The sequence below is a fragment of the Haematobia irritans genome, chromosome 4 (genome assembly GCF_050003625.1).
Source record: "Haematobia irritans isolate KBUSLIRL chromosome 4, ASM5000362v1, whole genome shotgun sequence".
NCBI lineage: Eukaryota > Metazoa > Arthropoda > Insecta > Diptera > Muscidae > Haematobia > Haematobia irritans.
In genome coordinates this window covers 135724342-135746531 of record NC_134400.1, presented here as the reverse complement: position 1 = coordinate 135746531, position 22190 = coordinate 135724342, and the positions used below count along the sequence as shown (strand labels likewise).

Sequence of the window (22190 nt, the reverse complement as noted above, 5' to 3'; positions counted from 1 at the left end):
ATTTAAAGAATTTTTCTGAATTATTAAAGTCAAGTTGACCTTAGCCCAAACAGTTTTTTTCTTTCATGTTATGATACCCATTTTTAAGTGAAATCACTTAATTATGAGGACAATACGACTTCATTGAAAAGTTTATCGACTTTTGGACAAGGAAAATGACTTTATTTTAGAGAAATGCGTCTTCTATGCTAAGCAAAATTTACATTCGTATTTGAAAGACATGAAATCTTTGACCTCACGACAATATTTTTTTCAGTGCAGGGCTCCAATACTGTCTTTATGACAATTTTCCCGATAATACTCGACATTTATTTCGACTCCACACGGTCGAGTGGGCAAGTAAACCCGATTATTTTCGTTGGTATGTTGGAGGGCTCTAACGATAGCTACATGTGGTTTTCCAGCAATCTAAAATTGATTGCAATCCCATATCAGCCACAGTGTATATCCCGACCTCAATCCCCATGAAAGTTAATCCGACGAGTGCCGTTTAGATATTCTTTTTTAGATATACATTTACCATCTATGTATGATGCGCATTCAAAACTGTTGTAAGAGGAACATTTAATGTATCTTAATACATGTAATGATATAATGACTTACTCGTAGTCGCTAGTTTAGTTCATCTTTGCTTTCACGAGATGGTGAATTTATTTGTTGCTTAATATTATTAATTAATTATACAATAGGTTTCAACGACGTAAATTACGTCACGTCATGCTTACCGCTGAAACAGTGTAATTTTCCACACATATTACATGATATTTTTTAATTGTTTTCAATTGATACATACCACACTCAAAAAAAAAGTTTACTTGGATTCAAAGATTTTGACCTTGCATTAAGAATTTTGCTATTAATTCCGAGCCAAAGATGCGGCTTCCGATATTTGAAGTATTTTTATCTTAAATCTAAAGACTCAATATATTAGTTACTTTTAAGACATTTTTTATATCAAAAATGTTTATCTTTAGTTTAAGAAAAATTTTCCTTAGTTTAGAGGCATACGACTTTAATAGAGGGACGCAAATTTCGGAAATTCATTTAAATGAAACAAATTTTATGTAGCAAATTTTTGAAGCAAAGTTTAATTACTTCTTTTAAAGTTTAATTACATTATTTTAAAGAAATTTTGTTTTCTTAATATTGTGTAAATTGCGATCCAAAGGCATAACTTTAAAAGCCCTTCCAAATATGTTCTTATTTTAACTACACAGGAAGTTCTTTTAATTCAATTTTTTTATAACTCGCTTTCCATATTTCATACCCTAAACCACATAGTGGTCAGGGTATAATGAGTTTGGTCTGCCAAAAAACGTGCCTACCAGAAATATTGATTTTAGACCCTATAAAATATATACCGATCGACTCAGAATCACCTCCTGAGTCGATCTAGCGCTTGGTGTCCGTCCGTCTGTCCATGTATTTGTTGTTCACAGGATTCCGGTCGCAATTATTAACCGATTTTGATGAAATTTGGTACAGGGACTTTTTGGGCACAAGGACGAACGACGACGAATTTGGAAGAAATCGGATCAAATTTAGATATAGCTCCCATATATATGTATCGCCCGATTTCGACAAATGGGGTCACGTTGCGCTTTTTTTAAACGGATCGTCACCAAATTTGGCAAAAGGTAATTTTTTTTATAGCCCTTCAAGTCTGCAAAATTTCATCCAAATCGCTTCAGATTTAGATATAGCTCTCATATATATGTATCGCCCGATTTTCCCAAATTTGGTCTCAAAACCCTTACTTATCAACCGATCTTACTCAAAGGTGGCTAAATGTAATCTAAGCACTAACTAAATGTGCAAAATATCATGGAAATCGGTTCATATTTAGCTATAGCTCCCATATATAACAGGTTGGCTAATAAGTCTCCGGTCTAACAAAAAAAAACACATTTGAGTGTAGTGATGGAGCCATGTTTCATCCATTGTCACATATCGACGGAAAAACTCGGGTGTATTACGAGTTAACAGCTGCGAACACCGCTCAGAATCATCAACACGTTGTTGTTTTTGGTCAAATGTGAGCTCGCGCGTCACCCATTTTGCACAGAGCTTCCGCATATCCAAATATTGATGAATGATATGACCAACACGTTCCTTTGATATCTTTAAGGCCTCTGCTATCAACTTCATTTTAAGGTCATTCAAAATCATTTTGTGGATTTTTTTGATGGTTTCGTCGGTAACCACCTCTTTCGGGCGTCCACTGCGTTCACCGTCCTCCGTGCTCATTTCACCACGCTTGAATTTTGCATATCAATCAATTATTGTTGATTTCCCTGCACTCAAAAAAAAAGTTTACTTGGATCCAACTATTTTGACCTTCCTTTAAGGATTTTGGTATTGATTCCGAGCCAAAGATGCGGCTTCTTTAAAAATCGCTTCAGTAACATATACTCCCAAACATATTTTGCTTCAAGCATATACATTTTTGGGTATTGCCCAAACATTTATATGTTTGATCTCCACCAATATATAATATGTTTGAAAGCATATTGGTCTAAACAATATATGTTTGGGTAGTCTAAGTTCCAAACATTTTGTATTTTTGCATCCAAATTCAATAATGTTGTCTTCCAAAAAACAATATGTTATTATGTGACCATATAATATGTTTGGAAGCATTTTGCACCCAAAAATATTATATGCTTAAAAAAAATTCTCCCAAACAATATTGTGCTCAAAATTTTATTTATTTATTTATATATTTACAATCATAATGAATTATGAAAATAAACAGGTAATATAGGTGCTAAAAACATAGGTTTTCGACCTGAATGCTCAAAATTTTGTTTCTGCCCAATTGTATATTCCCCGACATCTTTCTCACTTCCACGAGATTTTTTTAGTTCTTAGCACTTTTTTCTGTAATACAAACATTGTAGAAGAAATTATTCAATTTTATGATTTTTTTTTATTTTAATTTTACCTTTTGCCGGACGGGGATTTGAACAGCGGACCACACAGTTTGTAAGGATCAAAGAAGTAGCTGATCAATTGCCCAAGGAAAAATAAAATGTTAATTTTGTAATAACAAGCAACAACCACCAACTTAATTCAATATCGCTCCCTGTTAAATAGCGCTCCAAGCTACTAAACACATATATGTTTATAGGCTATTTCTAAATTAATATATGTTTGCATCCAAGCATATTATATTTACAAACATTTTATGTCCCAAACATAATATTTTCTAACATATTAACATATATGTCCCAAACATGCACACAAAAAAATTTTTTTCTGATTCAATCACCAAATTAATTGATCCAATTAATTTTTTAATTGAAATGTCTTCAATCACGAAAATGATAGTATCAATCACAGTTTTAATTGGGCATAGAAAAAATTCTTGATTAAAGAATTAATTGATTTTTTCAGCAAATTTCAATTAATTTTTTAATTGATTCAATTAAAAATTTAATTGATGTTGATTGCAAAACTCAATTAATTTATTATTTAAAAAAGGTAACTATTTTTAATTACTGTCTGAATTGACTTAGAGTTTTTATTTGGATTAACAAATGATTGTTTGAAATACATTTTTAATTAAAAATTAAAAAAATCAGCACTTTTTTTAACTGAATTAGTCTTCCGAAATTGATTAAAAAGTTAATTGTATCAATTAATTTTTTAATTAAAAATTTTAAAATTTTCAATCATTGGCTTAATTAACTTAATGTTTCTATCATGATTAAAAAGTTAATTGTATCAATTAATTTATTAATTGAAAACATTTTCAACTTCAATTAACTTTTTAATTGGAAATATTTTGGTGATATTTTTTTCTGTGTGTTATGCTAGTTTATGAATATTATATGCTTGCACTCAAAAATATTGTGTTTAAAAATTTGTGTTCCAAACATATAATGTTTATAGCCAAACATATGAAAAACAGTCTTTTTCATCCGTGTAGCTTTAAATTTAGGATCAATAAAATTAAAATTGGATACAGATCTCATTCATGGAATTTTTACTCTCTGTTTGCGATATATTAATAAAGGTATTCATGTACAAACAAATTCCAGTTTCAAAATCCAAATTATGCCAAGTACTTCAAAGTAACAACTATTTTCTTAATGCTAAAATAAACTTTAAACCAAAGATGCAAATCCTTAAAATAAGTCTTAGCCTATATTTGAAGCGTTTTTATCTTAAATTCAAAAATGCAATATGTCAGTTGAGTTAAAGACGATTTCTTTAAATTAAAAATGTTTTTCTTTATTTGAAGGAACATTTGCCTTACTTCAAAGATCTACAACTTCGACCGAGGGACGCGAAATTTCAAGATTTGAGTCCTAAATTTAATGAAAAAAATTTTTGAAGCAAGGATTATAAACCTTCTTTTAATTAAAATGTCATTATTTTAAAGAAATTTGTCCTTAGCATTGCGTAAATTTCGAGTCCTAAAATTTAAGTTGCCTAATCTTCCTTATTAGGTCAATATTTTTTTCAGTGTGGGGCAGAGTCCGGAATCTCATTATCAAGCCCAGTTTTTGCTTCATAAAAGACGCTCTATCTCACAAACTATTTGACTTACAGACGTCAAATTTTGACATGAATTATTTGAAGGTTGGCACTATATAAAAATAATAAAGGGTGATACGGTCAAAATTTGGTCAAGGGAAAACGCGTGTAAATCGGTGAAATCATTTATTTAAAAAATCAAATTAAATTTCTTTTTCAAGTTCAATTAGTATAAAATTCAGGAAAAATATTCAGTTAGGCTTTCGCTTTTCCAAATCCGAATTGCCGGGCCTCACGCTTGACACCTGCCATCAGATTTTGCCACCTTGTCCACCTTCGCCGCAGAAAGCCAGTTTGCCTTGACCTGCTGCTCGTCCTTAGCAGTTTTTTGGTCTTCTTTAGGTTCCGCTTGACAATAGCCCAGTATTTCTCAATTGGGCGGAGCTCTGGCGTGTTGGGAGGGTTCTTGTCCTTGGGAACCACCTGCACGTTGTTGGCGGCGTACCACTCCATGGCCTTTTTACGGTAATGGCAAGATGCGAAATCCGGCCAAAACAGTACGGAACAACCATGTTTCTTCAGGAAAGGCAGCAGACGTTTATTCAAACACTCTTTCCCGTAAATTTCTTGGTTGACAGTCCCGGAAGCTATGAAAATGCTGCTTTTCAAGCCACAGGTACAGATGTATAAAACTCCTGTCCCGGAAGCTGCTTGTAGTCGGCTTTGACGTAGGTTTCGTCGTCCATTACCACCCAGTCAAACTTCGTCAGCATCGTCGCGTACAGCCTCCGGGATCGCGCTTTGGCCGTCGTATTTTGTTTATCATCGCGATTTGGAGTCACTACCTTCTTGTAAGTCGATAGTCCGGCTCGTTTTTTGGCTCGATGCACGGTTATAGACGATACACCCAGCTTATTTGCGGCATCTCGGAGAGAGAGGTTAGGGTTTCGCTTGAAACTACCGGCAACTCTCTTTGTCGTCTCAGCGGCTTCCGGTTTTCGATTTCCCCCCGATCCAGACTTCCTGGCTGTCGACAAACGTTCCCCAAACACTTTAATTACATTTGTAACGGTTGATTTGGTAACTTTTAGCGATTTTGCCAGATTTGCGTGCGAGTAGCTCGGATTTTCGCGATGCGCGAGCAAAATTTTGATACGCTGCTCTTCTTGCTTGGACGACATTTTGACAACTGAAGAGTGAATTCCAAAATCAAAATAGGAGCAACATTCTACACACACACACACACCTTCAAAATGAGGGGTGTTCAGGTTTTTTAAATGCAAAATTGAAAGAAATACGTCAAGTTTATATTGACCAAATTTTGACCGTATCACCCTTTATGCATTTAATACTAGCGACGCCATCTATGTGTCAGACCGAGGATTTATCAGCCAACCTGTTATAATGACTATTGTATGAACTGTAATGATGTGGAGGAAAAGGAATCAATTAAACACCTCTTGTGTGAGTGTCTTGCATTTTGTGTAAAGCTGAGTACAATGTTCCGTTTTCAAGCTGAAAACCAGCTTGTTTTCACGGTTACTTTTTTTAATTAACTAATTTAGAAACATAAAATTATTTGCAATCAATTCCTTGGATCTTTTCCATCCATAATTTGCCGAGACTTGATAAAAATGTTATCGTCTTCATATATATTTTTGCACTTTTCATTTAGTGTTTTGGTGAAAAACTCGAACATAGTACTCACCTTAAGGTGTAAGCGAATTTTATGTGCACCACGTCTCACTGTTGGAAATTAGAGTTTCAAACTTTATGTCGAAAAGTAGTTTCGCCAGAGTGTAATCAACTACGTTTGGCACATCTGGCATTATTTTGAGGACCGAACAGTGGCCGTAACTTTTTTCCGACCGCAACGATAGCTCACGCAACCGCACAGCCGTTGTTGCAGCCGACTGTTTGGCCACAATGTCTAAAGGCAATAGATGCAGCATGACATTAAGGGAATTTGTTCCTGTCTTACTGAATGCGCCTGAGATACACAAGCACGCCATATGCTGAACTTTGTCTATACTTGTCGGCTGCTGAAGTGCCGGCCACCAGACTATAACACCATATAGCATTATATTTAGGTCTAACTACTGCCGAGTAGCTAATGCACAATTTTCGTTTTTAGTCGCCACATTTTTCCTATTGCCTTTTTACACGAGTACAAAGCTACCGTTGCTTTTCTTGCCCTTTCTTCAATATTAAGCTTAAAGTTCAGCTTTCTGTCTAAAATAACGCCAAGGTATTTTGCACACTCACCAAAGGGGATTTCAATACCCCCTAAGGATATTGGCTTAACCGTGGGAGTTTTGCGATCTTTGCAGTACATGACTAGTTCTGTCTTTGCAGGATTTACCCCAAGACCATTCTCTTTCGTCCATTTCTCAGTCATCCGGAGGTTTCTCTGTATAATATGTGGATGCGACTTTTCCCTTGACCGCTAGCGCCACATCATCTGCGTATGCCACCACTTTTATCCTTTCTTTTTCTAGGGAAACCACAAGGTTGTTTATAGCAACATTCCAAAGAAGAGGTGATAGAACTCCTCCTTGGGGAGTGCCTCTGTTCACATGCCTTTGTATGTTTGCTTGTCCTAGTGTGGCTGAAATATGTCTCTTCATTAGAAGTTCGTCTAACAGCCTAAGTATACCTGGATCAACATTCAGAGTTGTCAGTCCATTTAATATCGAGCCTGGATGGACGTTATTGAATGCCAATTTAGGGGCATATAGCTTTATATTACTAGCGGACCTGGAAAACGTCAACTTATCCCTCTAATGCCCAATCCCGCCTTTAGGCGGGCTTCATTTAATAAGGAAGCTTTTAGTAAAACGCACTTTAAGACAACAAAAATGGGTAAAATAATAAGAAAACTTAGTTTAAACTGTTCAAGAGGCTTTGCTGCATATACTGAATTTTACCCTATAAATTTTTCTTATTTAGTTTTCTTGCTTTTGTGTCGTTAACATTGGAAATTTAATCAGCTGGCAAAAAAATTGGGGCATTAGAGGGTTAAGCAGTCTGCTAATGTTTTTGGAACAATCTGGTTGGTTCAACGGAAGAAAATAATCGAGAAGGTTCAGCGGTTAAAACTACCCAGCAAAAAAAAGGCACAACTTTAAAAGAACTTCCAGAAGATGCACTCCTAATGATGTTCTTTATTTTAACTACCCAGGAAGTTCTTTTAATTCAATTTTTTATAACATACTTTTTTCATATTTTTAATGGGTAATTTCAACTTTTTTTGTTTCAAATAGGTTAAAAACAGAGTAAGAAGTGATAAAATGGTACAAATTATTTAAATTTTGTCGGAAAAAATGCTAAATCCAATCTGAAAAATTGTGCATTTTTTAAAATATTTGAAGTCAAACGTTTCCGAGAAGCGTTAGAATCCATTAAAAATTATAAAAAATTATAAAAATTATTTATTTGACAAAATATCACAGAATTTTTTAATTTACATCCAAAAAATTAAATTCGGATCACACCTAAAGAGGTGATGCAAATTGAGAGCAACGGCTGTTGAAATGGAGGACTTCCGTCCTATGACAAGCCCATGTTAAATTCATCGCTTCTGCGTCAATTTTGCACCACTTCCGGATCCAAAAAGAACATTTTCATTTGGCGACGCTTTTTTTGCTGGGTAGAAGTGTCCATATGTAATAGGTACTTTTAGTTGATGTGGTATCACAATGGACTGAATAGTCTAAATGAGCCTGAAACTTAATCGGGCTGCGACTTTAACCTAACCTAACCTAATATGATCACCTGAAATATGTTATTTTTAATAAATTATTTTTCTGATAAAATGGTACAAATTATTTAAATTTTGTCGAAAAAAATGCTAAATCCAATCTGAAAAATTGTGCATTTTTTAAAATATTTGAAGAATCCATTAAAAATTATAAAAAATTATAAAAATTATTTATTTGACAAAATATCACAGAATTTTTTAATTTACATCCAAAAAATTAAATTCGGATCACACCTAAAGAGGTGATGCAAATTGAGAGCAACGGCTGTTGAAATGGAGGACTTCCGTCCTATGACAAGCCCATGTTAAATTCATCGCTTCTGCGTCAATTTTGCACCACTTCCGGATCCAAAAAGAACATTTTCATTTGGCGACGCTTTTTTTGCTGGGTAGAAGTATGTAATAGGTACTTTTAGTTGATGTGGTATCACAATGGACTGAATAGTCTAAATGAGCCTGAAACTTAATCGGGCTGCGACTTTAACCTAACCTAACCTAATATGATCACCTGAAATATGTTATTTTTGGACCTAACCTAACCAACCTAGTCGTAAATACTGTCAACAAAAGGAAAATACGTTTGTCTGAAATTTCGTTCCGTAACGCAATTCTTTGCGTGTAACAAATCACTGTTCATGACAACTTTTCTCCCTCTCTCCATTTATTTACGCGTACCATTAAGCGTAAGTGGTTCGAATCATGAATGTATGCCCAAATTAATTTTGTAGCATTTGCTTTATTTATCATTATTGTATTTATTTTTGTTTTGTTCAACAATTTATTGCTAACAAAACAAATGTAAATTTTCCTGTGAGAAAGTTCAAGTGTATATTAAAGCGCTAATGAAAGTGGGTCATTTTTATTTCCATTCTATTTGAGAATATATTCAAAGTATCGAATCTTTTAAACGTGCTCCAAACCATATCCAATAACCATCATCCAGACATCAATTCATTGAATAAAAATGTTTGCGTCTGTTTAATCAATATTGGTGTAAATAAGCACTTGTCGATATTGACGCCAACATCATTGTTCTGTTTTTATGGCGAGTGCAAAAAGAAGATGTCTGACAGTTTTTAAGGCCTTTGCCTTTGTAAGGCCTTAGCATATTATTACAAAACAGATTCGCTCATTTAATACACATAGTCGTGTACATGCAATAAATAATTTTTTTATTTCAAATTATTTATATCTTTAAGTCTCAAGATAAGAATAGGTTGGTGTTGTAATCAATTGCTTCTAGCTATGCATTTTTATACCCTAAACCACATAGTGGTCAGGGTATAATAACTTTGATCTGCCAAAAAATGTGCCTACCAGAAATATTGATTTTAGACCCCATAAAATATATACCGATCGACTCAGAACCACCTCCTGAGTCGATCTAGCGCTTGGTGTCCGTCCGTCTGTCCGTCCATGTATTTGTTGTTCGCAGGATTCCGGTCGCAATTATTAACAGATTTTGATGAAATTTGGTATTTGCCGGTTCTTTGGTACAGAGACGAACGCTATTGAATTTGGGAGAAATTGGATCAAATTTAGATATAGCTCCCATATATATGTATCGCCCGATTTCGACAAATGGGTTTTCAAAAATTTGCCTCTTATAACCTTATTTTTGACCAATTGGTTGATAGTTTTGCTGCAAGTAGAGGATGCTGATGAGGAATGTGTAATTCCGAAACGTGCGTCCATCCAACCATCTTGCAGCTCTCACATAAATCTATTGCCCTATTTTCGGAAATTTGGATTTATTACCGCACTAACTGAGCGATTTCCTCTTTTTTAATAATGGACTCAATATTAGTGGCATACTAACTCTGCAGGTTCAGAATCAACTATAGCTCCTAATATCAGACATTTCTGTTCAGATTCTGATAAAACTTCCATAACCATGTACCCATCAATGTTCTTAAATATGGAAATGCGGGTTTTTCCCAAACCTGTACCATTGATACCCCACAAACAACGTTTACTAATTCAGTAGGGGTGGTTTAGGGTATGATATAGTCGGCCCCGCCCGACTTTCTACTTTACTCACTTGTTTCTTATTGCAATAATTCATTTCGTTTCAAACTAACAGTGACAAGTGCTAACTATATATATTTGAATTACTTTTCAATTATTGCATACACTCTTGTGTATATTATTCTATTACGAGAGTTGACTTTTACAAGGTGGGATTGAACAACCCTAGTGCTGCAATCTGCCAACTGACAGCTCTATTGTAAAGCTTTGACATTTTTGAGGTTATACGTACACAGAACGTTTAGACATACGACCGCTGTTGCTTAAGGAATCTTAAAAGATTCATCTAGCCCAAAAAATAGAATTAAATCGTGAACATGTCCGAGGTTTTAATGCACTCCAAGACAAGATTTCGTGAAGTGCGTCCAAAATCAATTGTTGTTCCGGAAACCATTGATGCTGTGCACAGATATTGCAAGATTGTCATGTGAGGTATCGTGAGATTGTTTAGGCATTACTGGGCCCAACATCACGGTTACAACGCATGCCAAAAAAATCTACCAAAATGTGAAGAAACTCTTACCAAACATCTACCAAATTAAAAAAATATATTGAAAGTTTTTTGATCAAGTGTTTCTGTTTAGTATGAAAAAATGTTTATTTCTTCGAAATAAATGATTTATTATTTTATTTTAGAAGTTTATTTCAGAATATTCACTATTATGATCTCTCCCACTAGCGAACATTTTTTGGGTGCATAAATATACATTGAATTGAAAATCGAAGTTTAAATGGTTAAACGACTTAGCTTGTACCAGCAAGGGAAAGTTATCACTTTTACTAACAAGGAGAACTTACTCGTCCACTACTGACAATGGACAAAATTTAAATTTTTTAAAGGTATTGAATTTATAGATTTTTTTTCACGTCTATAGAAAATTTTGTCAACATTTTATTTCTATAGAAAATTTTGTCAAAATTTTATTTCTATAGACAATTTTATAAAAATTTTATTTCTATAGAAAATTTTATAAAAATGTTATTTCTATAGAAAATTTTTTCAAAATTTAATTTCTATAGAAATTTTTTTCAAAATTTATTTCTATAGAATTTTTTTTTTCAAAATTTTATTTCTAAAGAAAATTTTATCAAAAATTTATTACTATAGAAAATGTTGTCAAAATCTTATTTCTATCGAAAATTTTCAAAATTTAATTTCTATAGAATTTTTTTTCAAAATTTTATTTCTAACGAAAATTTTAGCAAAATTTTATTACTACAGAAAATGTTGTCAAAATTTTATTTCTATAGAAAATTTTGTCAAAATTTTATTTCTATAGAAAATTTTGTCAAAATTTTATTTCTATAGAAAATTTTGTCAAATATTTTTTTTTTCAAAATTTTATTTCTATCGAAAATTTTGTCAAAATCTTATTTCTATTGAAAATTTTTTTAAAAATTTTATTTCTATAGAAAATTTTTTTATTTCTATCGAAAATTTTGTCAAAATTTTATTTCTATCGAAAATTTTGTCAAAATCTTGTTTCTATCGACATTTTTGTCAAAATTTTATTTCTATCGAAAATTTTGTCAAAATCTTATTTCTATCGAAAATGTTGTCAAAATTTTATTTCTATAGAAAGTTTTGTCAAAATTTTATTTCTATAGAAAGTTTTGTCAAAATTTTATTTCTATAGAAAATTTTGTCAAAATTTTATTTCTATAGAAAATTTTGTCAAAATTTTATTTCTATAGAAAATTTTGTCAAAATTTTATTTCTATAGAAAATTTTGTCAAAATTTTATTTCTATAGAAAATTTTGTCAAAATTTTATTTCTATAGAAAATTTAGTCAAAATTTTATTTCTATAGAAAATTTTGTCAAAATTTTATTTCTATAGAAAATTTTGTCAAAATTTTATTTCTATAGAAAATTTTGTCAAAATTTTATTTCTATAGAAAATTTTGTCAAAATTTTATTTCTATAGAAAATTTTGTCAAAATTTTATTTCTATAGAAAATTTTGTCAAAATTTTATTTCTATAGAAAATTTTGTTAAAATTTTATTTCTATAGAAAATTTTCTCAAAATTTTATTTCTATAGAAAATTTTGTCAAAATTTTATTTCTATAGAATTTTTTATCAAAATTTTATTTCTATAGAAAATTTTGTCAAAATAAATTCTTTTCAAAAATTTTTTCTATCGAAAATTTTCTCAAAATTTTATTTCTATTGGAAATTTTGTCAAAATTTTATTTCTATTAAAAATTTTGTTAAAATCTTATTTCTATAGAAAATTTTGTCAAAATTTTATTTCTATAGAAAATTTTATCAAAATTTTATTTCTATAGAAAATTTTGTCAAAATTTTATTTCTATAGACAATTTTGTCAAAATGTTATTTCTATAGAAAATTTTGTCAAAATGTTATTTCTATAGAAAATTTTGTCAAAATGATATTTCTATTGGAAATTTTGTCAAAATTTTATTTCTATAGAAAATTTTGTCAAAATAAATTTTTTTCAAAATATTTTTTCTATCGAAAATTTCGTCAAAATTTCATTTCTATTGGAAATTTTGTCAAAATTTCATTTCTATTAAAAGTTTTGTCAAAATTTTATTTCTAAAGAAAATTTTGTCACAATTTTATTTCTATAGAACATTTTGTCAAAATTTTATTTCCATAGAAAATTTTGTCAAAATATTATTTCTATAGAAAATTTTGTTGCATCGGCTCACAAGTGCATTTTTGAGCACTCAAATCGATCGATTTGAGGGGTCATCCACCGCATAGTCGTACACTGAAAGAATAATTTTCTTTTCTGAAGAACGAATTTTTCGTTTAAAGTAAACTAAGAATTTTAGAGGCAATCGTTGAATCGGTAAATTGGGATTAATTTGCTCTAAACGGTAATACTGTATAAAAAAGGGCAATTTCGTCTAAAATTTCGTTCCGGAGGAAAGTATTTTTTTGGTTGTAACATGGCACCGACAATTAAATATTCTAAACTACCATTAAATTACTGCGGTTTTTTGTTCTGAGTGGGCATGTTCTCTTACAGGAAAAATTTGACAGTTGAGCAATTCAGAGACTGAGAATGTGTTTATTCAACGCAGAACCGGTACGAGAATTTGAACCTACGAAAAGTAACTCGAAGTTTTCCATCTTAAGTGATGGCATTGATTCTTGTGACCGCCCGTAAACGCACAAACGACGACATGGTTGTCACAGATGGTAGAATTCCACCAAATGTGAAATATGTGTTATGAGATTGTTTTTGGTTTTTGCCAGCAAATTTCTACTGAAAACGTTTCCATTCGTTGTACATAATATTTTGACCTGGCCATTCAACGCCCATTCTACCAGCATGTAGTTTTATTTCCTTAACCCAAAATAATTCCCTTTGCAAATGCAGTTTGGTGAACTTATTTGGAAGTCTACTATCGTTATATAAACATAAAGTTTTTGCTATATATGAAAGATGTAGACCTAATGTGTATTGGTGACCATCGTCTACACCTGTTTCCAACATGAGCGCATAATTTGGAGTATGACTTGGTAGTTCTAATATTTTTTTAAGAAAATATCTCAACAAGGAGTTAACTTCTTCAAATTGACTGAATCTCCACACTTGGGCCGCATATGTTTTGGGGGTGGTTACGAAGTAAAGTCCTTTTCGCTCTAGGACGCTTAGTTTAAAGGGTGATACGGTCAAAATTTGGTCAATATAAACTTGACGTATTTCTTTCAATTTTGCATTTAAAAAACCTGAACACCCCTCATTTTGAAGGTGTGTGTGTGTAAAATGTTGCTCCTATTTTGATTTTGGAATTCACTCTTCAGTTGTCAAAATGCCGTCCAAGCAAGAAGAGCAGCGTATCAAAATTTTGCTCGCGCATCGCGAAAATCCGAGCTACTCGCACGCAAAGCTGGCAAAATCGCTAAAAGTTACCAAATCAACCGTTACAAATGTAATTAAAGTGTTTGGGGAACGTTTGTCGACAGCCAGGAAGTCTGGATCGGGGGGAAATCGAAAACCGGAAGCCGCTGAGACGACAAAGAGAGTTGCCGGTAGTTTCAAGCGAAACCCTAACCTCTCTCTCCGAGATGCCGCAAATAAGCTGGGTGTATCGTCTACAACCGTGCATCGAGCCAAAAAACGAGCCCGACTATCGTCTTACAAGAAGGTAGTGACTCCAAATCGCCATGATAAACAAAATACGACGGGCAAAGCGCGATCCCGGAGGCTGTACACGACGATGCTGACGAAGTTTGACTGCGTGTTAATGGACGACGAAACCTACATCAAAGCCGACTACAAGCAGCTTCCGAGACAGGAGTTTTATACGGCAAAAGGAAGGGGAAAGGTAGCAGATATTTTCAAGCACATAAAACTGTCAAAGTTCGCAAAGAAATATCTGGTTTGGCAAGCCATCTGTACCTGTTGCTTGAAAAGCAGCATTTTCATAGCTTCCGGGACTGTCAACCAAGAAATTTACGTGAAAGAGTGTTTGAATAAACGTCTGTGGCCTTTCCTGAAGAAACACGGTTGTTCCGTACTGTTTTGGCCGGATTTGGCATCTTGCCATTACGTTAAAAAGGCCATGGAGTGGTACGCCACCAACAACGTGCAGGTGGTTCCCAAGGACAAGAACCCTCCCAACACGCCAGAGCTCCGCCCAATTGAGAAATACTGGGCTATTGTCAAGCGGAACCTAAAGAAGACGAAAAACTGCTAAGGACGAGCAGCAGTTCAAGGCAAACTGGCTTTCTGCGGCGAAGAAGGTGGACAAGGTGGCTGTACAAAATCTGATGGCAGGTGTCAAGCGTGAGGCCCGGCAATTCGGATTTGGAAAAGCGAAAGCCTAACTGAATATTTTTCCTGAATTTTATACTAATTGAACTTGAAAAAGAAATTTAATTTGATTTTTTAAATAAACGATTTCACCGATTTTTCGTTTTCCCTTGACCAAATTTTGACCTATCACCCTTTATAGAAGACGTGGAGTCGAGTATAAACATACATAAATAATTTTATAATATACACATACATTTATTTAGGCGTGAACAGTTTTTTACTAGCATTTAACACCATTTTAAATGCATTTAATACTTTTACCTTTACCTTTAAGACCGGTATTAAGTTGGCATTATCGCTCTAAAATGATGTTTTGCCTTTTACTTTTCATTAATAATTCATTTTAAAGGAAATAAACTTTTTCAATTGTTTTAGCTGCACTCGAACTCAATGTCCGCTTTTATATTTTAAGGTGTCCGTCAACTCCTCTTGAACTACTTATTAATAAAGAGGAACTAAACTTTGTTTTTATACATTTTACTGTTTAATTTTTCACTATTTCCTCCTTTTTTCATTTTACTGTCCCAACTCTAAAAAGAGTATAGTGCCCTTTCGTTATTTTTATGAAGATCCCTTTGTAATTTTTGTATATTTTCCACCGTTTTTTTTTAATTTCCTTTGCCTGAATATTTAAACTTACTCCTCGTACGTTCCGATTTCTTTTAACGAACCAAGAAAAAAATTTTGCCCATAATGCCAAAGTGATGAACAAAACACATGTCCACACATACATAAAATGCTGCTCTCAAGGCGAAAATACATGCTGTTTTTTTCAAATGTCTATTCTCTTGATTCCGAATGCCTATTCTCTTTACTCCGAATACTCATTCTAATATTCAAATTAAATAATATTTAGACTTAAGCATATCAATTTTTTGGCCTTATTATAAAACAGTTTTCCGAAACAACATACAAGCGGTTTCACAGAAATTGCTCTCTTTTGATTCTCTCGCTGTGTTATGTTGATATCTTTCGTCAACTCTCCCGGTTTCCATATCTATTTCATTCTCTGTACTCTCTCTCTCTCTCTCTGTCGCTCTCTGAATAAAATATCACAACATATATATGTTTACTCGAAATTTGTAAATTTATATATGTTTACATTCACACATATTATTTTTATGAAACATTCATGCACCAAACATAATATATTCTAACATATTAACATATGTGTCCCAAACATTTATTGTTAGTTTGAAAACATTACATGTTTGCACTTAAATATATTGTGTTTAAAAATTGTGCCCGAAACGCATTTTGTTTATATCGGAACATATGAAAAACATATTTTTGTAACAGTGTGTGAGCCAAAAACATATCTTAGAATAGCATGAAAAAAAGAATTTTAACAAAATTTCCTATAGAAATAAAATTTTGACTAAATTTTCTATAGAGATGACCCCAGCAAAAAAGAGCTTCCAAAAAAGTAGTTTGGATCCCCAATCTGTAATCCGGAAGTAGTGCAAACTTGGATCATCTCCAATGAATTTTACATGGGCTTATCATAGGACGGAAGTACTCCCTTTTTGCATCATTTGCATTGCTTTAGAAGTTGTGCCCTGGAAGTTAATTTGAATGAAGAAATTTAAAAAGCGAAAAAAAAAACAATTTTTTTTCAGCCAATTTAACTTTTTTTCATCCATATGTTTTATTACACAATTATTTTCCTATTATCTAATTTTTACTTTTTGAAAAACTTTTTCGCTCCGACCAGGGGTTGAACCTGAGTTTGCTGGCACCATAACAGAACACCTTAGCACACTCAGCCACAAACACCATTGAACATAAAGCGTCGAAAGGTCAATTCAAATGTTTGTGATATGATCGTAATACGACACCAAGGAATAACATTCTAATTGCTTCTCGAGATGTTCTTTATTAGTATGAAGGAAAAAATAAGAAACGTAGGTTCAAATCTCACCAGCGGCAATTTTTATACCCTTGACTACTACTGTGGTACAGGGTATAATTTTTATCAAATATTTTTCTAAAAAAATATTTTTTTATGTCATGCATCGTTTTTATACCCTTCACCATAGGATGGGGGGTATATTAACTTTGTCATTCCGTTTGTAACACATCGAAATATTGCTCTAAGACACCATAAAGTATATATATTCTGGGTCGTGGTGAAATACTGAATCGATCTGAGCATGTCCGTCCGTCTGTTGAAATCACGCTAACTTCCGAACGAAACAAGCTATCGACTTGAAACTTGGCACAAGTAGTTGTTATTGATGTAGGTCGGATGGTATTGCAAATGGGCCATATTGGTCCACTTTTACGTATAGCCCCCATATAAACGGACCCCCATATTTGGCTTGCGAGGCCTCTAAGAGAAGCAAATTTCATCCGATGCGGTTGAAATTTGGTACATGGTGTTAGTATATGGTCTCTAACAACCATGCAAAAATTGGTTCACATCGGTCCATAATTATATATAGCCTCCATATAAACCGATCCCCAGATTTGGCTTGCAGAGCCTCTAAGAGAAACAATTTTCATCCGATCCGGCTGAAATTTGGTACATGGTGTTAGTATATGGTCTCTAACCACCATGCAAAAATTGGTCCATATCGGTCCATAATTATATATAGCCCCCATATAAACCGATCCCCCGATTTGGCTTGCGGAGCCTCTAAGAGAAGCAAATTTCATTCGTTCCGGCTGAAATTTGGTACATGGTGTTTGTATGGTCTCTAACAACCATGCAAAAATTGGTCTATATCGGTCCATAATTATATATAGCCCCCATATAAACCGATCACCAGATTTGACCTCCGGAGCCTCTTGGAAGACCAAAATTTATCTGATTCAGTTGAAATTTGGTACGTGATGTTAATATATGGTCGATATCGGTCCATAATTGTATATAGGCGCCATATAAACCGATCCCCAGATTTGACCTCCGGAGCACCTTGGAAGAGCAAAATTCTTCCCATTCGGTTGAAATTTGGTACGTTATGTTAGTATAGGGTATCCAACAACCATGCAGGAATTGGTTCCTATCAGTCCATAATAATATACAGCTCCCATATAAACCGATCCACAGATTTGACCTCCGGTGCCTTTTGGAGAAGCAAAATTCATCCGATTTTGTTGAAATTTGGTACATGGTGGTAGTATATGATATGTAACAACCATGTGAGTTGAAATTTCTGGATGACAGTCTTTCGTAGAAGCTTCTACGCAATCCATGGTGGAGGGTAAATAAGATTCGGCCTAGCCGAACTTACGGCCGTATATACTTGTTATATTTTATTTTCGGCATATATTTTCGTATAAATATATTTTTTCCATTAAAAATCAACAAAAAAAAATTAAAAATTTTCGTAATTTGCAAAACCTTTTCAAAAGAACTTCCATGGAAGCGAAAAAGTCAAACGGCACCGGTTCAAATCCCAGCGGGGATGAAATTTATTTTTTTTTATTATTTTTTTACTTTTTTTATTAATTTCAATTTTTTTAGTTTTTTTATTAGTTTTCTATTTTTTTTTGTAAAATTTAACTGTACAAAATTTGCACTTAAAATAGCCTGATTGCGTTCTTTCTAATACTTGTCCACAAGGACTGCATCGGAAGTAGAAAAAATCATTGGGGATCCTAAGATGCGCTTTAGAAGAAATGTCTGTGCACTTGTCCAAAAGGACTGCATCGGCAGTGGAAAAAAATTATTGGAGGGACCCACGATGCGCTTTAGAAGAAATGTTTGTGGACTTGTCCAAAAGGACTGCATCGGAAGTTGAAAAAACTCGATGGGGGATTCTGGGATGGGCTTTAAAAGAAATGTTTGTGGAACAACTTCCAATTTTTTTTTGCAGGGACATTTTAAAAATAACATTTTCATAAAATTTCCTATAGATATAAAATTTTTACTAAATTTTCTATAGAGATAATATTTCGACAAAATTTCCTATAGAAATAAAATATTGACAAAAAAATAATACAGTCGAAGCTCGGTTTAACGAACGATATATTGTCAGGCTCTTTCGTTATTTCGAAAAATTCGTTAAATCGAACGGGAATATTAAATGTTAACTTTTATTGAAAATCGTAGTTTTTTTTTACCAGATGAGTAAAAATTCATAATCATTTGAAAAAATTAAAGCACAGAGACACTTAAAAAATAATACTTAAAATAATCCTGATGAACTTGAACTAGGTTAGGTTAGATTGAAAAGAGGATCCAAGATTCGTTGTCGTATGGGGGCCTATATACACCAATGTCATAATTTGTGTGCTCTTAACTTCTTAGACGAATTGCCTAATTTGTTTCCAGTCCCCGGTTTCAAGATAGGCCAGGCATAGGTAGTGTTCATAGTAACATCTTCCTAAAACGCCCTACATACACCATTACTCTGCTGCTCCTGTCGGCATAGATGTACTCTCAACGCTAGATTGCCGTTTCGACCGAGCACCAAAAAAGTTTTTCAGCGGTAGTTTATCCCTCTCACTAATGATGTTGACATACTTGTGTATTTTATAGTTTCTCTTCAGCTATAAGACGGAGGTTCCTTGTTATTGAGCTAAATATAGAATTAAGAGAAAAATTCACCACTTGTTCAACTGGCAATCCTACGAAATATTGCCACTAACGAACCTATCACAGGACTAGTACCAGTGCTCGAGTTTGTCGTAGTTTTTAAATTTTCATATATTTTATTGATTTCTATACTCTCTTTATTTTAAAATTTTATTTGATCTAGACATGGGCCAACATAGTCCAAAAGTTTTTCTTTCTGGTGCAGTTTGGATGATCAAAATAATACCGGTACCTAAGGGTTTGTCCCAGATTGGTTCATGAGGACCTGTCTAGTCCTACTAAGTTCTCCCAGGTTATGTAGTTTGGAATGAGTCCAATCCGTGGCCTGCAGTGTAAATTTATCCCCGTCAATGACAAACCCGTGTTGAAGTGACCGGTCCCTTCCATACGTTTCGGCCAGAACTGGGACTGGTCTATTCACACCAGGGAGTAGTCCTGTGGCTCTGTTGTAGATCCATTTCCCGTAGCGAAGCTGCGCCACTCTATCTAACCTAACTTTACCAGTTACCCGGCCATTGAGTATGTGTTTTCAAACATTTTAATGGAATCTAAATATCTTGGGAATGCCGTACTAAGGACTTAAGCCATTCTCACAATCGTCAAATAGTGCTGATTTTTTGTTGTTTATTTTCTTAAGATTAAAAGCCTTTTCGTTAAATCGAACGTAAATTTTGTTCAATTGTTCGTTATTTAGAATACTCAATGTTAAGAATTTTGACGTTCGTTAAATTGGATTTTCGCTAAATGGGATATTCGTTAAACAGAGCTTCGACTGTATTTTGTTTGGTATTTTTTTGATAAAATTTGCTCCAAATATTGGTAGATTATTTTTGGCTCGAGTGGCAACCGTGGTATCCTATCGATCACACATTCTGAAGTTTAGGCTTCTTCCATAAAAAAAAAAAAAAAACAAACATACTTTTACACAAAAATATAATATCTAATATCTAAACATAATTTTCTTTTAATTTCTTTATTATAGATCATCATGTGCACTTTGATGTGGCCAGTCTCAAGGATGATTTTGAAAATGACAGCTGTGTAACATATCAACGAGTGGGCGATACAATTGTTGTCAGTCTGGGATTCTTACAGATTAATCACCGATATACCATAGACTTAAAACTGCCAAGTAATTTATTTGGCGATTTAGGCAGTTCACTAAATCAATTTCAGCCGGATGTTACATCAGTTCCTAACTTGCATTGTCGTATAACCGAATTCTCTGGTATTAAGCATGATGAGCATGATTTCTACGAAATGAAAATTGAATTCTTCGCCTACAAAGAGAAGCTATTGAAGGAAACATTGCACATTGTTAATTCGAATAATGATAAGGAAGTGCTGAAGCTAGTCATTTCGGCCCGGGTTCTTGGTAAAGGCAAAGGTACACCTATGCTACGTACTGGAATACACTGTATAGGTGTAGAGAAAGATGAGGAATCAGAGGCTTCAGATTTTCCTGGCTTTGGAAAAGGATCATAAATCACATAGCAATTGATAAAAGAAAGAGAGCTTACATTTTCTATGGAGAATGAGAAAAATAATATGTTTTAGTTATACAATATTTATATATAATATAATATGCGATAATTTATAAATTATTATACTTTATCTATGGACTGTAGAAAAGTATTTTTTGTTTCTTATTATTTTAATTATTATTGATTAGTTTGTAAGTAACTCCTATTAGGGGCATTTTATTTAAACTCAAATGTGCCTACGTTCAATGCAACTGAAAAATACCAATTCTAACTTTTTCTTTTTGTTTAAACAAAAACTTATAATAATAAAAGGTCCCCATATATAAACTATTTATAGAATTGTTTAGAGTATGGACTGCAAAACATAAAAAAAGCCAGGCATGTACATTATAATACAAAAAAAAAAACAAATTATCTCAATGAATATTAATCACTACCCTAATAACCTTAACATTAAGGTTTATATAATGAAAGACAAGAAATATTTACAAAAACAAAAGGCTATACAGCACCACTTTAAATTGCAACTTACATGTAATATTTTATGAATATATAAAATTAAGGACCACAAACCCATGAATGGATGTTTACATCTAATTCTTAATTCTTTAAATTCAATTGGCCTCACTTTTTCAACCATCCCTTAATAAATGATGAACAATTAGTTGTAAAAACTTAAAATCATTATAGAAAATAAGTATTTTTACCTCTTCAGTTTCACATTTACCTTTGAATATATGAATTTATTCAATAAAGATATTCGATTTAATAATAATTTCAGATTTCATTAATAATATAGTTGAAATAGGGACTTTTTGGAAACGCAATATTGCACTGCAACTACTGTGCAAATTTGATTTTGTTGCGCAGCAGATGTTGTTTGCAATTTACGAGGAAAACTTCTTAGCCTAGCACAAAAAGCGCGGTATAAACAGAAAAAAGTTAAGTGTTTTTGGAAACTTCCATCTCTGTTATGAACACATGTGAAATTTTGTTTCGATCTCCTGCAACTCCTTCATATCGAAACAGGTGTTCAAAAAAGACACATCCGCAATTTTTTTACAATGGAAAAATTAGAAATGCGTGCTGTCATTAA

General features: G+C 33.1%; 1 protein-coding gene across 1 annotated transcript in view; it reads left to right on the top strand.

Annotated features, from left to right (window-relative positions):
• The window catches only part of LOC142234050 (adipose-secreted signaling protein), a 68281-nt gene extending 46412 nt beyond the window's left edge, over window positions 1–21869 (top strand). Inside the window, exon 2 of the mRNA XM_075305121.1 lies at window positions 20593–21869. Coding sequence (XP_075161236.1) covers window positions 20593–21095 — 503 coding nt within the window. The 3' untranslated portion in view covers window positions 21096–21869. The remainder of the gene's footprint in view (window positions 1–20592) is intronic.
• Window positions 21870–22190: the final 321 nt, after the last annotated feature.